We start from the raw sequence: 12,995 nt of genomic DNA, 5'->3' as shown, positions 1-12,995 counted from the left end.
CCCTGATGAAGGTAACCTCATACCCTGATGAAGGTAACCTCATGTACCTGATGTAGGTAACCTCATGTACCTGATGTAGGTAACCTCATGTAACTGATGTAGGTAACCTCATGTAACTGATGTAGGTAACCTCCTATCCTGATGTAGGTAACCTCCTATCCTGATGTAGGTAACCTCATGTACCTGATGTAGGTAACCTCATGTACCTGATGTAGGTAACCTCATGTACCTGATGTAGGTAACCTCCTATCCTGATGTAGGTAACCTCATGTACCTGATGTAGGTAACCTCCTATCCTGATGTAGGTAACCTCATGTACCTGATGTAGGTAACCTCATGTACCTGATGTAGGTAACCTCATGTACCTGATGTAGGTAACCTCACATCCTGATGTAGGTAACCTCACATCCTGATGTAGGTAACCTCATACCCTGATGTAGGTAACCTCATGTACCTGATGTAGGTAACCTCCTATCCTGATGTAGGTAACCTCCTACCATGATGTAGGTAACCTCCTACCCTGATGTAGGTAACCTCATGTACCTGATGTAGGTAACCTCATGTACCTGATGTAGGTAACCTCATGTACCTGATGTAGGTAACCTCCTATCCTGATGTAGGTAACCTCCTACCCTGATGTAGGTAACCTCATGTACCTGATGTAGGTAACCTCCTATCCTGATGTAGGTAACCTCCTATCCTGATGTAGGTAACCTCATGTACCTGATGTAGGTAACCTCATGTACCTGATGTAGGTAACCTCCTATCCTGATGTAGGTAACCTCACATCCTGATCATGTGGAACACTTTCCTGTGGAAACGCTGCAGGTGTGTGTGTGTGTGTGTGTGTGTGTGTGTGTGTCTCCTGCATCGCCTCACTGCTCCTCTGCAGACCTGAGCCTGCCTGGGAGGCCCTGCAGGACTCCTCCTCTGAGCTCCTCCTCTGAGCTCCCCTTTAGTTCTTATTTTTGTCCTCACCTGTGTCCATCTGCCAGACGTACACCGAGCCGTCGGAGCAGCCCACCACCAGGTAGTCGTCGGCCGGCCGCCACTTGATGACGTGGATGGGGAAGAGGTGTCGGGACGCCAGCATGATGCACTTCCTCTCCCTCAGACTGAGCAGGCCGACGGAGTGGTCGCTGGCCACCGAGCAGACGCAGTGCTGCACCCGGGTCTGCAGCCAGGGGGCGGCAACGTCACAGACAAGACAAGTAAACAGAAATCAGTTAATTAACACATGAAACTGAAATTGTTAAAAAAAAAAAAAAAATCAGTTAAAACCATCAAAGGCAAAAGATGGAGACTGAACCACAACTGAACGACAACAACAACGTCCAGGACGGTTTCAGCTAAAACGGCCCAACACTGCGACTGAAATAACTAATAAAGTGTAATAACTGACTTCAGTTGTGAGTGTAGATATTTGTTAGGATCCAGGTATTTCCTGGCTGATGATAAACATACGATAACCAGCACGGTTCCTCTGGGTTCCTGGGACTCAGCGCTGGGAGTTTCAGAGGAACCTGAACTTCACACTTTCACCTCCTCTGCTGCCGGAGGCCCGGTGTTGGTCCCTGATGTTTAAGGTTCTGGATTGTTCTGTACTTTTTATTGGCATTTTGCATTTTTTTACATTTCCCATGCACTTTTTACTTTCTTTGTTTTATTTGTTGCATTTTCTTTTTCTTTCTTTCTCTCTAAATGTCTTTTAATGCTTCATTAACGTTAACCCTGCTAACGTGTGTGTGTGTGTGTGTAGGTGTGTGTGTGTGTGTGTGTGTGTGTGTGTGTGTGTCGGGCTGGTCTTCATTAAGGCCAGGCAGTCATAATGGGTCAGACTCTGTCAGCTCAACATCTTTATTACTGACACCGTTTCCATGGCGACCGGACAAGTACCTCTTTGTACCATTTAATCTTAATGTCATTAACACACACAGTGTCATTATCGTCTTTATCTGGTGTGTGTGTGTGTGTGTGTGTGTGTGTGTGTGTGACCCCATAACACAGTGTCATTAGTGGTATTTCCATAGTGACAACAACGACCCCATTGTAAACATTTTATGGTTAATGTCAGCTCCAAAACACACCATCTCCTCTCATTCACACACACACACACACACACACACACACACAGTTTGATTTGCCCTTGTAGAAAACCACTTCCCCTAATTATAAGAGGCCAATGTGTGTATATGTGTGTGTGTATAAGTGTTTGTTTGACTGTGTGTGTGTGTGTGTGTGTGTGTGTGTGTGTGAGTAAGAGTGTGTGTCCATCTCTGCCCCCCCACAGTGTGTAATGCCAGATAATGACCATAAAATGTCAGACAATCAACCCTGCCATTACACCTCCCTAATTGCTGGTGTGTGTGTGTGTGTGTGTGTGTGTCTCCACTCTTTGACCACCTGGTAGTGATTCCACAAAGGAAAATATCTTCACTGTTTTTGTACCCGTCGAGAAAGGAGGGATGGAAGGAGGGAATGAGGTAAGGAAGGATGGTAGGAAGCAAAGCAGGAGGGAGCAAGAGAAGGAAGGAGGGAATGAAAGAATGAGATAAGGAAGGAAGGCAAGAACACAGGAATGAAGGAGGGAGGGAAGAAATGAAGGAAGCAAAGAAAAGGGGAAGGGAGGAGGGAGGGAACAAGGGAAGTACAGAAGGGAATGAGGGAAGGAGGAAGGAAGGAGGAAATGTGGGACGCAGGAAGGGAATGAGGCAAGGGAGGAGGAAACAAGGGAAGGAGGGAGGGAACGAGGGTAGGGGGAAGGAGACGAGGGAAGGAAGGAAGGAAGGAAGGAAGGAGGGAACAAGGGAAGGAGGAAGGAAGGAGAAAGAGTGAAGGAGGGAGGGAACAAGGGAAGTACAGAAGGGAATGAGGGAAGGAGGAAAGAAGGAAGGAAGGAAGGAGGAAGTGTGGGACGCAGGATGGGAATGAGGCAAGGGAGGAGGAAACAAGGGAAGGAGGGAGGGAACGAGGTAGGGGGAAGGAGACGAGGGAAGGAAGGAAGGAAGGAGGGAAAGAGGGAAGGAGGAAGGAAAGAGAGAGAATGAAGGAGGGAGGGAACAAGGGAAGGAGGAAGGAAGCAGAGAGAGTGAAGGAGGGTTAGCATGGCGGCTCACGCTGCAGTTCTCCGGCGGCACGATGAGCTGCGTGATCTCGCCGCCGTGGACGCAGAAGATGTGCTTCATCTCGCCGGTGAAGATGTCCCACACGATGACGGAGAAGTCGACGCCGCCCGACACCAGCGAGCGCTGATCGTACCGAGGAGACACCTGGTACGGGTAGAGCACGCACGTCACCTTGTTACGGTGACCTCGCAGCGTCCGGTGAGGAGGCCAGCCTGGAGAGACAGACGGGTCAGAGAGAGAGACAGGTCAGAGAGAGAGACAGGTCAGAGAGAGAGACGGGTCAGAGAGACAGACAGGTCAGAGAGAGAGACGGGTCAGAGAGACAGGTCAGAGAGACAGACGGGTCAGAGAGAGACGGGTCAGAGAGAGAGACGGGTCAGACAGACAGGTCAGAGAGAGAGACAGGTCAGAGACAGACGGGTCAGAGAGAGAGACAGGTCAGAGACAGATGGGTCAGAGAGAGAGACGGGTAAGAGAGAGAGACGGGTCAGACAGACAGGTCAGAGAGAGACGGGTGAGAGAGACAGACGGGTCAGAGAGAGAGACGGGTTAGAGAGAGAGACAGGTCAGAGAGACAGGTCAGAGAGAGACGGGTGAGAGAGACAGACGGGTCAGAGAGAGAGACGGGTCAGAGAGAGAGACAGGTCAGAGAGAGACGGGTAAGAGAGAGAGACGGGTCAGAGAGAGAGACAGGTCAGAAAGAGAGACGGGTCAGAGAGAGACGGGTCAGAGAGAGACGGGTCAGAGAGAGACGGGTCAGACAGACAGGTCAGAGAGAGACGGGTCAGACAGACAGGTCAGAGAGAGAGACAGGTCAGAGACAGACGGGTCAGAGAGAGAGAGACGGGTCAGAGAGAGACAGGTTAGAGAGAGAGACGGGTCAGAGAGACAGAGACAGGTCAGAGAGAGAGAGAGACAGGTCAGAAAGAGAGACGGGTCAGAGAGAGAGACGGGTCAGAGAGAGAGACGGGTCAGAGAGACAGGTCAGAGAGAGAGACGGGTCAGAGACAGACGGGTCAGAGAGAGAGACGGGTCAGAGAGAGAGACGGGTCACAGACAGACGGGTCAGAGAGAGAGACAGGTCAGAGAGACGGGTCAGAGAGAGAGAGACGGGTCAGAGAGAGAGACAGGTCAGAGACAGACGGGTCAGAGAGAGAGAGACGGGTAAGAGAGACAGACGGGTCAGAGAGAGACAGACGGGTCAGAGAGAGAGACAGGTCAGAGAGACAGGTCAGAGAGAGAGACGGGTCAGAGAGAGACAGACGGGTCAGAGAGACAGGTCAGAGAGAGAGACGGGTCAGAGAGACAGACAGGTCAGAGAGACAGAGACAGGTCAGACAGAGAGACAGGTCAGAGAGAGAGACGGGTCAGAGAGACAGAGGGGTCAGAGAGGCAGGTCAGAGAGACAGACGGGTCACAGAGACAGGTCAGAGAGACAGACGGGTCAGAGAGACAGGTCAGAGAGACAGACGGGTCAGAGAGAGAGAGACGGGTCAGAGAGAGAGACGGGTCAGAGAGACAGGTCAGAGAGACAGACGGGTCAGAGAGAGAGAGACGGGTCAGAGAGAGAGACGGGTCAGAGAGACAGACGGATCAGAGAGACAGACGGGTCACAGAGACAGGCGGGTCAGAGAGACAGACGGGTCACAGAGACAGGTCAGAGAGACAGACGGGTCAGAGAGAGAGAGACGGGTCAGAGAGAGAGACGGGTCAGAGAGAGAGACGGGTCAGAGAGACAGACGGATCAGAGAGAGAGACAGACGGGTCAGAGAGAGAGACGGGTCAGAGAGAGAGACGGGTCAGAGAGACAGGTCAGAGACAGACGGGTTAGGGTTAGGGTTAGGGCTGTGTGTCCTGTGAGGTGTGTGTGTGTGTGGTTAGGGTTAGGGCTGTGTGTCCTGTGAGGTGTGTGTGTGTGGTTAGGGTTAGGGCTGTGTTTCCTGTGAGGTGTGTGTGTGGTTAGGGCTGTGTGTCCTGTGAGGTGTGTGTGTGTGTGGTTAGGGTTAGGGCTGTGTTTCCTGTGAGGTGTGTGTGTGTGTGGTTAGGGTTGTGTGTCCTGTGAGGTGTGTGTGTGTGTGTGGTTAGGGCTGTGTGTCCTGTGAGGTGTGTGTGTGTGGTTAGGGTTAGGGCTGTGTGTCCTGTGAGGTGTGTGTGTGGTTAGGGCTGTGTGTCCTGTGAGGTGTGTTTGTGGTTAGGGCTGTGTGTCCTGTGAGGTGTGTGTGTGTGTGTGGTTAGGGCTGTGTGTCCTGTGAGGTGTGTGTGGCGCCGCCTCACCCCTCCTCAGCATGTGCTCGCCCTGCAGCAGCTGCACGATGGCCGTCTGCGTGGCCGGGACCAGGATGATGCTGCCGTCCTCGCGCCCGCACACCAGCCGGCCCTGGGACGGGATGTAGACGCTCGCCGTCACCTGCAGGGGGCATGCACGCACACACACATAGACACACACACACAACACACACACACAAATCAGAAAAACTGGAACTGGACCCTGAGCAGTTACAACTGGAACTGGAACGTCAATAAAACTTTTTTATTTCTTTCAACAAATATATTTTAAAATAGTTACTCTGGCCTATGATGATGTAACTTTTTTTAGTTTTAGTTATTTTCTTTTACATTTTTATTTTTGCACTGTGAATATGAATATGCACTTTCCAACAAAAAAATATGAGTAGCAATTTTTACTTTTTTTTTTTTTTTTTAAATAGAATTCCAGGTTAATTTTGTGCACCAGCAACACGTTTAGGTTCCAGGAAGTTAAAGTAAAAGAATGAAAAAAAAAAAAAAAAAAAAAAAATTAAAAAATCAAATAAAACAGAGTCAGGTGGACGGGTCAGATCACGTGACGTGATCACGTGACGGAGCGGGTCATCACGCCGTCGCTGAGCGCGTTCGCACCTTGATGGGCTCTTCGCCTCCCGGCATGACGCTCAGCTGGTCGATGATGCCTGCAGACACGGGGGTCAGCTTATCAAACGCCTCCTGCAGGCTGATGCTGGACGAAACCTGCAGCTCTGCACCGGGGGGGAGAGAGATGTATCAGAATAAAAGCACAGATTCGTATGAGGATTTAAATCAACCAACTTTGCTAATTTTCTGGCCATTATTACTTACTAACTTATTTATTTCTCTATAATTTTTTTATTTTTGTATTTGTTTGTTTGTTTGTTTGTTTTTATCTTTTTTTGCAAATTCTCTGATCATTTTCTTGTAATTTTCTAAACTAATTTTCTTAACATCTTCCTATATTTTTCAGGTCATTTCTTGCTAATTTGCTCATGGCCCCTTTCCCTGCATGTTTTTAAAGAAATCAAGTGAATTTTCCCAGGCTTCAAAGACATCGCTGAGTGCGAGGTGGTCACAACAACAGGCCACACAGTCAGTTTTAGGTTGTGAAAAAATACGACTTTATCCCTTTGAAACCTGATTGAAACCTTCATTTCTTTCAAAAACATGAAAAAAATAACGATGCACAAATAAACAAGAAATGACCTGAAATGAAACTGTTTAAACAATTACCAAAAAAGCAAATTTTGTTAACAGGGAGAAATAAAGCCTTTTAGAGCCCCAGATCTCATTAAGGCAGCATTAAGGCAGACATAAACCTATAATCAAATTTTGGTCTTTTGCCTGGTGATGAAATAGACTCTTACTCTGTTGTTTTGATGTATTTCCAGTTGAAACAGGAACTTTGGGCAGGACAGACCCAAACCCAACAGGATCTCAGTTTAGGAGAGAAACATACTTTTATTTTGGAGGGAAAGATGGATGAGAGAGGATGTTTAAAGACATGTGAAGGTTTTTTGGCTGAGATTTTAATTTACAGCCACTAGTGCAAGATGATGTCACTGTTTAAGACGCAGAGGTCATGTGATGCCATTTCAGGGGGTAATTTTGTCTTTTGGCCACAAGATATCGCTCTCTGTCCAGGTTCATCACATGTGAAGGAATATGAAGAATCACCAAACTGCTCAAAGTGAAACTTTGGCCCTTAAAGCTCCGTGCCGGTGATTCTGAATGTTTGTGCGATTCATTTTTCTCATGTCTTCTAATTTTCTGAAGGAGGGGGGTTCTAATGGCAATTTTCTTCTTGGTTTCTTTGTTTTTTAAGTAATGCAACAATATTAAACATGTATTACTTTAAGCAAGGTTTGTATCGGCATTTCTAAAACTGTAAATGTTGACGCTGTAATGTAAATTTATGACAGACGGATATCGGCCCATGATAACGTGCGGGCGTGTGAAGCCCTCGGACTGTAAACAGAGATACTGGCCTTTAAACTGCACCTGGAACAGTTAACAGAAAAATCAATATCAGTCCCTGAGTAATAAAACCCCTCCCCTCCCCGGCGGCGTCCTCACCTGTGGCCGTGGCCTGCGGTGGCGGTGAGGCGTCCGGGACGCTCCACAGCGACAGGCGGCCGGCAGAGTCACCCTGGATCAGCAGCTTGTGGAACGGCTCGCGGCGGCCGTAGAAGAAGCGAGTCACAGGAGGACAGATGAGGAGCTGCAGGGCGAGTTTCACACAGAGACGTCAGAACCCGAACCCCGAACTCTGAACCATGAAGCAAACCCAACACTCAGGTGGAAAAATAACAAACACAAGCTTCTCTATCATTCCTCATTCAACTCACTGGTTGCTGCGTGTTGCTCTGATTGCATCTGGAATATTTAGCATAACCGTTAAGTTGCATGAACTTAATGCAACTCGCAACTCAGTGATGCAGCTCAGTTGTATGAAATAGTTTGACATGAATCGAGCGCTAACATCCTCCTTCACAGCAAAAAGGCCTCGGAGCGTTGAAGCGACTCCTGTCCCGAGGAAAACCCCGGGCAACGAGGCGCTCTGCTCATGTGACCGATTTTTTTCTTTGGTTTTTGCACATGGTTTCCTGACTGGGAGCAGTGCAGGAGCGAGAGGAAGCTGAAGCGTCCGGCTCAGTGTAGCGACGCTTTCACACAGGACACGGCGAGAGGCGCTGCAAACCAACAGCCTCAGGCTGGTGTGTCTTCTGTGAAAGTTACACACACACACAACACACACAGAACTGCAAGAGAGCGAGGCCACACACACTTCAGCTTCACCTCGACCAGGAGGTCTTCAGACCTCCTCCATGGACCCTCAGATCTCCTCTCCTGAGGCCCGAGGCCCCCAGGTTGGCCCTCCTGAGGCCCCCAGGTTGGCCCTCCTGAGGCCCCGGGCCCCCACAAGAAGTGACTGATATGAAAAGATATGCACCATGTGCGTAAAACCAAAATTTATTCTAGATTACGACTGCACTCAAAAGCTTGTGTGAAATTTATCGGGGCTGCTGTTCAAGAGAGGGCTGGGTGGAAAAATCCTGATAATCCTGCCATCTAGATGGTGCCACTACAGAAGTCCCAGTGTACCGCTGTGCCGCTGCTGCTCCATCCCACAAAGACTCGGTTAGAAAAACTGCCAGGACGAAGGCTTCTACACCGGCTACCGCTGTTTACCTGCGAGGCGAGCTCCTGTCCGCTGAAGGAAATCATGGACAGAAGCCACAGACAGACAGTTCAGTCAGATCCACCACTCTGGAGACACAAGGGCCTCAAGGAAACCAGGAAACTCACCAGCAGCAGAAAACTAGCTAAAACTCAGGAGAAGAAAGACGAGGACGGTGTCATCAGCGTTTAGCAGTGTTCAGCTCTTCTGTCACAGCCCAAGTGTTAAAGGAACATTCCAACATCTTGGTCAAAATCCCCTTTTCCCCGTCTTCCCCAGACTGAGACCAGATGTTGGACACCAATATTCACCTCTGGATGTCCAGTGGTTCAGTTCCTATGGGTAGCACTGGTTCAATCACTGCGACAGCCGGAAGGATGAATGTGTTCAGAGGTTACAGTTACACCATTAACTTCTCCACAAACCAGTTTTTTTTAATCTTAAGAAGTGTATTTCAAATCCACACAATCGTCTGTGTGAATCAGACGCTTCAGAGCTGCTGGAAGGTTGGTCTTTCCACTTTGACAGACTCAGGCTAACAACTCCCATAGACTTCAAGTCTTTATGCTAAGCTAACAGGAACTAAACCACTGGACGTACAGAGGTAAAATGGTGTCCAACATCTGGTCTTTGTCTAGGGAAGTCAGGGGAAAAGGGGATTTTGCCCAAAAGTGTTGTTAAAGGAGTTTTCCTTTAACTTCTGGGGCCAATCCAAAACTGAAGCCAATCAAACATCAAATTAATGTGGGTTTTCCTCTTGAAACCGAACTCTCCTCCCTTCGGTCTCTGCTGCTCTAACGGTGATGAGGCATCATTTCCACTCTGTGCACATTTCAGATCGTGCTGTGATCAGTCCAGGAGTCACGCAGGAGGGTGATGGTGGAGACGGTGGAGCAGGAGAACGCAGACGAGGGACAATCCACCCCAAAACACAATCCTCCTGTCTTATTCCTGTGACGTTAGAGAGCATCACCAAAAAACTGCAGGATCTGTCTGTCGACAGGGTGCAGCATTGGTCTTATGATCACTAGAGCTTTGAATCTGAGGTTTCAACATGTCACAGTAACATTAGAGAGAGAGTCCTTCAATGGGGTTAAGGGTATAATTTTGATGTGTATCAGACTGAATAAGTCATGATCCCATTAAACGTCCGCAAGTATGTAAAAAATTGAGTTCTGAGATTAGTTAGAGATTAGTCTGAGATTCTGAGATCTGATCTTCAACTGAAACGAGTAAAGTCAAAGGAACGGAGGAGGATCAGTGTCTTGTGGTGGATTTTCCTATCAGAGGAGTCAGGGTCTCTACGAACGGGACGTCCCAGGCAGGGTCAGACATCATGCTGGGGCAGGGAATGTCCTAAGAATAATGTGATAATACCTGCAGCACATCCACTTTCACTAAACCCTGAACACATAGTTTATAACACCACTACGTTTCAGTCGAGCTGAATATCACCCTCTGAGTTAAATTCTGTTTTACGTTTTTCATTCCAACTACAAACATCTCAAATATGAGCCTGCTGGTGGCCTTTACCCCAGGAGCTTCTCAACTGTGCAATACATGAAAAGCAGAGCTAGCTCCACTGACCAGGTGGCCTAGCAAAAGACTTAAAGTGACAGTTCAGGTTCTTGTTCATCTAGTTTGTACCTGCTGTCATTCCTCTACCAGGTTTGGTCCATGAGCTCCTCCCTGTGGTGAGAAGGAGAGTTTCAGTAGGAGAGTTCTGCTCCAACATGAAGGACGTTTGTTTTGGTTTCACTTTCACTTTTAAAATTACAAAATAAATGACCAAATAAAAGACAAAATAAATGACCAGCCAACAACGTCAAGGCCATTTGTTGTTTGTGATCTTGTTTAAAAATCAAAAAGGTCTGATCTTCATTCAGGTTCTACTGAAGAACTTAGAACAAAAGTCTGACAGCGTTGAGTTCAGCTTTGTTGTTCAGTTTGAAACATCTGAAAATTAAATTGAATTGAACGTAATAAGTTACATTACTTTGAGGAAGTGAAGTCATGAAAATAGTTACATTACTTTTTACATAATTTTAACTACTAATCAGTAACCTATAATTGTCCCAACACTGATCACCACGCAGCACCGCGCCACTCCCATATGCAACCTACGTAGTGATACAGTGGCAGCGCTGCAGCAGAAAATAGTTCCTCTATTTTGGAAGCAAGGCAAACCAAAACAACCTCTGTATGCTGTTGTGCATCACCTCAAAACTATTTCTCATGTCAAAACAGTGTCTGTCTTTTCCTGGAAGGGTTTTTTTTTTGTAACCGAGGAATCAGAGTTGAACTGAACAGCAGCAGAACCTGGAGAATGGCTTGAAACTCTTTAAAACGTGAGCGTGTGTCTCACGGGTCTGGAACCAGGCCACAGTGACCCAGTAGGAAGTGAAAGTGAAACCAAAACAAACTTCCTTAATGTTGGAGCAGAACCTTCCAGCTGAAGCTCTGGTTGTCACCACAGGGAGGCGCTCATGGACCAGACATGGTGGAGGTGTCACACTCACATGGAGCAGCAGACAGAAACTACATGAGCAAGAATCTGAACTTCAGCACAGTGTATGCTAAGACATTAGCATGGGCAGAGGACGGAGATATCTACCAGCGACACGGTTGAAGCTTCTGGCTGTGCTCACATCATAACATTTAAAAAGGGAAGCAGACCAATGAGCCAATGTCCTGATATCTCGTAAATGAAATCCTTAACGAGGGTGTCACTACAGGAAAGGAGGCCCTCTTCCACGGGGATGTTGGTGGGTGCCGTGGTTGTGGGGATCCATCACAGGGATAAATGATGGATAAGATGAAAGCTTGTGAGCCCCGGGGCATGTGAGGATGGGCTGCTGTCACCGTGGCAACCACGCAATTTGTGAACCTGAGTGCTCTGCACGATCAGAGTGGATATGCAAAGTGCCACCAAAAGAGCTTTTCTTTGGGTTTTTTTTTTTGTGTGTTTTTTTCACTATCATTCACACACACACACACACACACACACAAACAGGCACACACACACAAACCAAACCACATCTTTGTATAAGATGTGAAGAAGAAAACACGACTAAAGGTGAAGAGAGTTCTACAGCAGGAACGTGAAAAGACACGCCACCAGACAGCAGACCCAACGCTGTTTGCCAACAAGCGTCTGCGTTTGGTTCGATCAGCTAGGTGCACCAGGCGGGTGGGGTCTTCCACAGACGGTGAAAACTCACTGCAAGGGGCTGCATCAGGGCTTAAAACATTACTGTTTACTGCAGCTTTACCAATAAAACACGTGATCACCTTCTAATCATGTCATTTTTTGCTTGCGCATCTTTTGCTTCTGCTTTTATCATTTTTAAAGTTTTCTTGCTTTGTTTTTTCCTTTACAATGTTTTATTTCTCTTAATATATTTCTATGCCTCTGTAAAGCACTTTCAATTGCTTTTGTATGAATGGCAGTTTACTAATGAACCTGCTTTACCTTGCCTTACAAAGATGGCATAACCACAGAAAACACCACCCGCCCCGAACACAGAGAGACTCGAATCAAACACTGAGGATTATTTGCAAAATACGATGCGATCCGGGTCTGATGGCGGCAAAATGAACACCATGTCCTCCTGTTGAAGTAAATCTGATTGAATTCTGATCTGAATTTATCAAAATATGTGTGTTACCAGGCAGAGGTATCACTCATGTTGGCCTTCTTTGGTTTCTACTGTCCATCAACTGATGGCATTTTGAGTCGTAGTTTGTGATTCTTCTTCACTCGACTCTTGCCACATTGGAGAAACATTTTAAAATGTCTTATAAGTTTTCCTAAAACAGCTGGTCTGCATCTCTCATTGAGAACAAGGGACATTCTGGCTCGCTGCGTGATAAAGAAGAAACTTTGTGTTTAATGTCTGAGGAGGTTCTCAGTCCTCCAGGTCCTGGTTCTCCACACAGAGCTGAGTGGAGGTCCGCTGGACTGTCTGTAGATTCTGGAAGACTGAAGAGGCTCCATGGATGAGAAGTGAAACATCTCCAAGAATCTACAAACAGTCCAGCGGACCTCCACTCAGCTCTGTGTGGAGAACCCTGTGCATCAATGTGACGAGAGCCCGGTGAAGATCAGTGACAGAGTCGATCTGGAAATGCCTTTGACTTCCTGCAGTGCTTCTTGGTTTGTCATCAGCTCAGGGGATTCTGGGTTTTTTGGGTAAAAAAAAAAAAAGCAGCTTGGGGACTTTGCATGCATCTTCATCCAGTATGAAGATATAGATGAGGGAGGATGATGGTGCTTTTGGAGTTGGAGAGGGAGTTTTGTTTTAGTGGGAAGAGAGCATGAAACCAGGTGAGCCAGGTGAACCAGGTGAACCAGGTGAGTCAGCCAGGCAGTCAGTCAGTGAGGCAGGGAGGAAACGTCAGAG

General features: G+C 47.5%; 1 protein-coding gene across 1 annotated transcript in view; it reads right to left on the bottom strand.

Moving 5' to 3' along the window:
- The window catches only part of wdr7 (WD repeat domain 7), a 111,408-nt gene that overhangs the window by 88,871 nt on the left and 9,542 nt on the right, over nt 1–12,995 (bottom strand). Inside the window, exons 11-15 of the mRNA XM_030065735.1 lie at nt 7,488–7,632; nt 6,024–6,139; nt 5,400–5,532; nt 3,117–3,337; nt 979–1,174 (exon numbers count right to left, since the gene is read on the bottom strand). Of these exons, the coding sequence (XP_029921595.1) occupies nt 979–1,174; nt 3,117–3,337; nt 5,400–5,532; nt 6,024–6,139; nt 7,488–7,632 (811 nt within the window). The remainder of the gene's footprint in view (nt 1–978; nt 1,175–3,116; nt 3,338–5,399; nt 5,533–6,023; nt 6,140–7,487; nt 7,633–12,995) is intronic.

This window comes from Myripristis murdjan, chromosome 12 (assembly GCF_902150065.1).
Source record: "Myripristis murdjan chromosome 12, fMyrMur1.1, whole genome shotgun sequence".
Taxonomy (NCBI): Eukaryota; Metazoa; Chordata; class Actinopteri; order Holocentriformes; family Holocentridae; genus Myripristis; species Myripristis murdjan.
The sequence above is the reverse complement of the archived record's forward strand: the minus strand, read 5'-3'. Positions and strand labels throughout refer to the sequence as shown.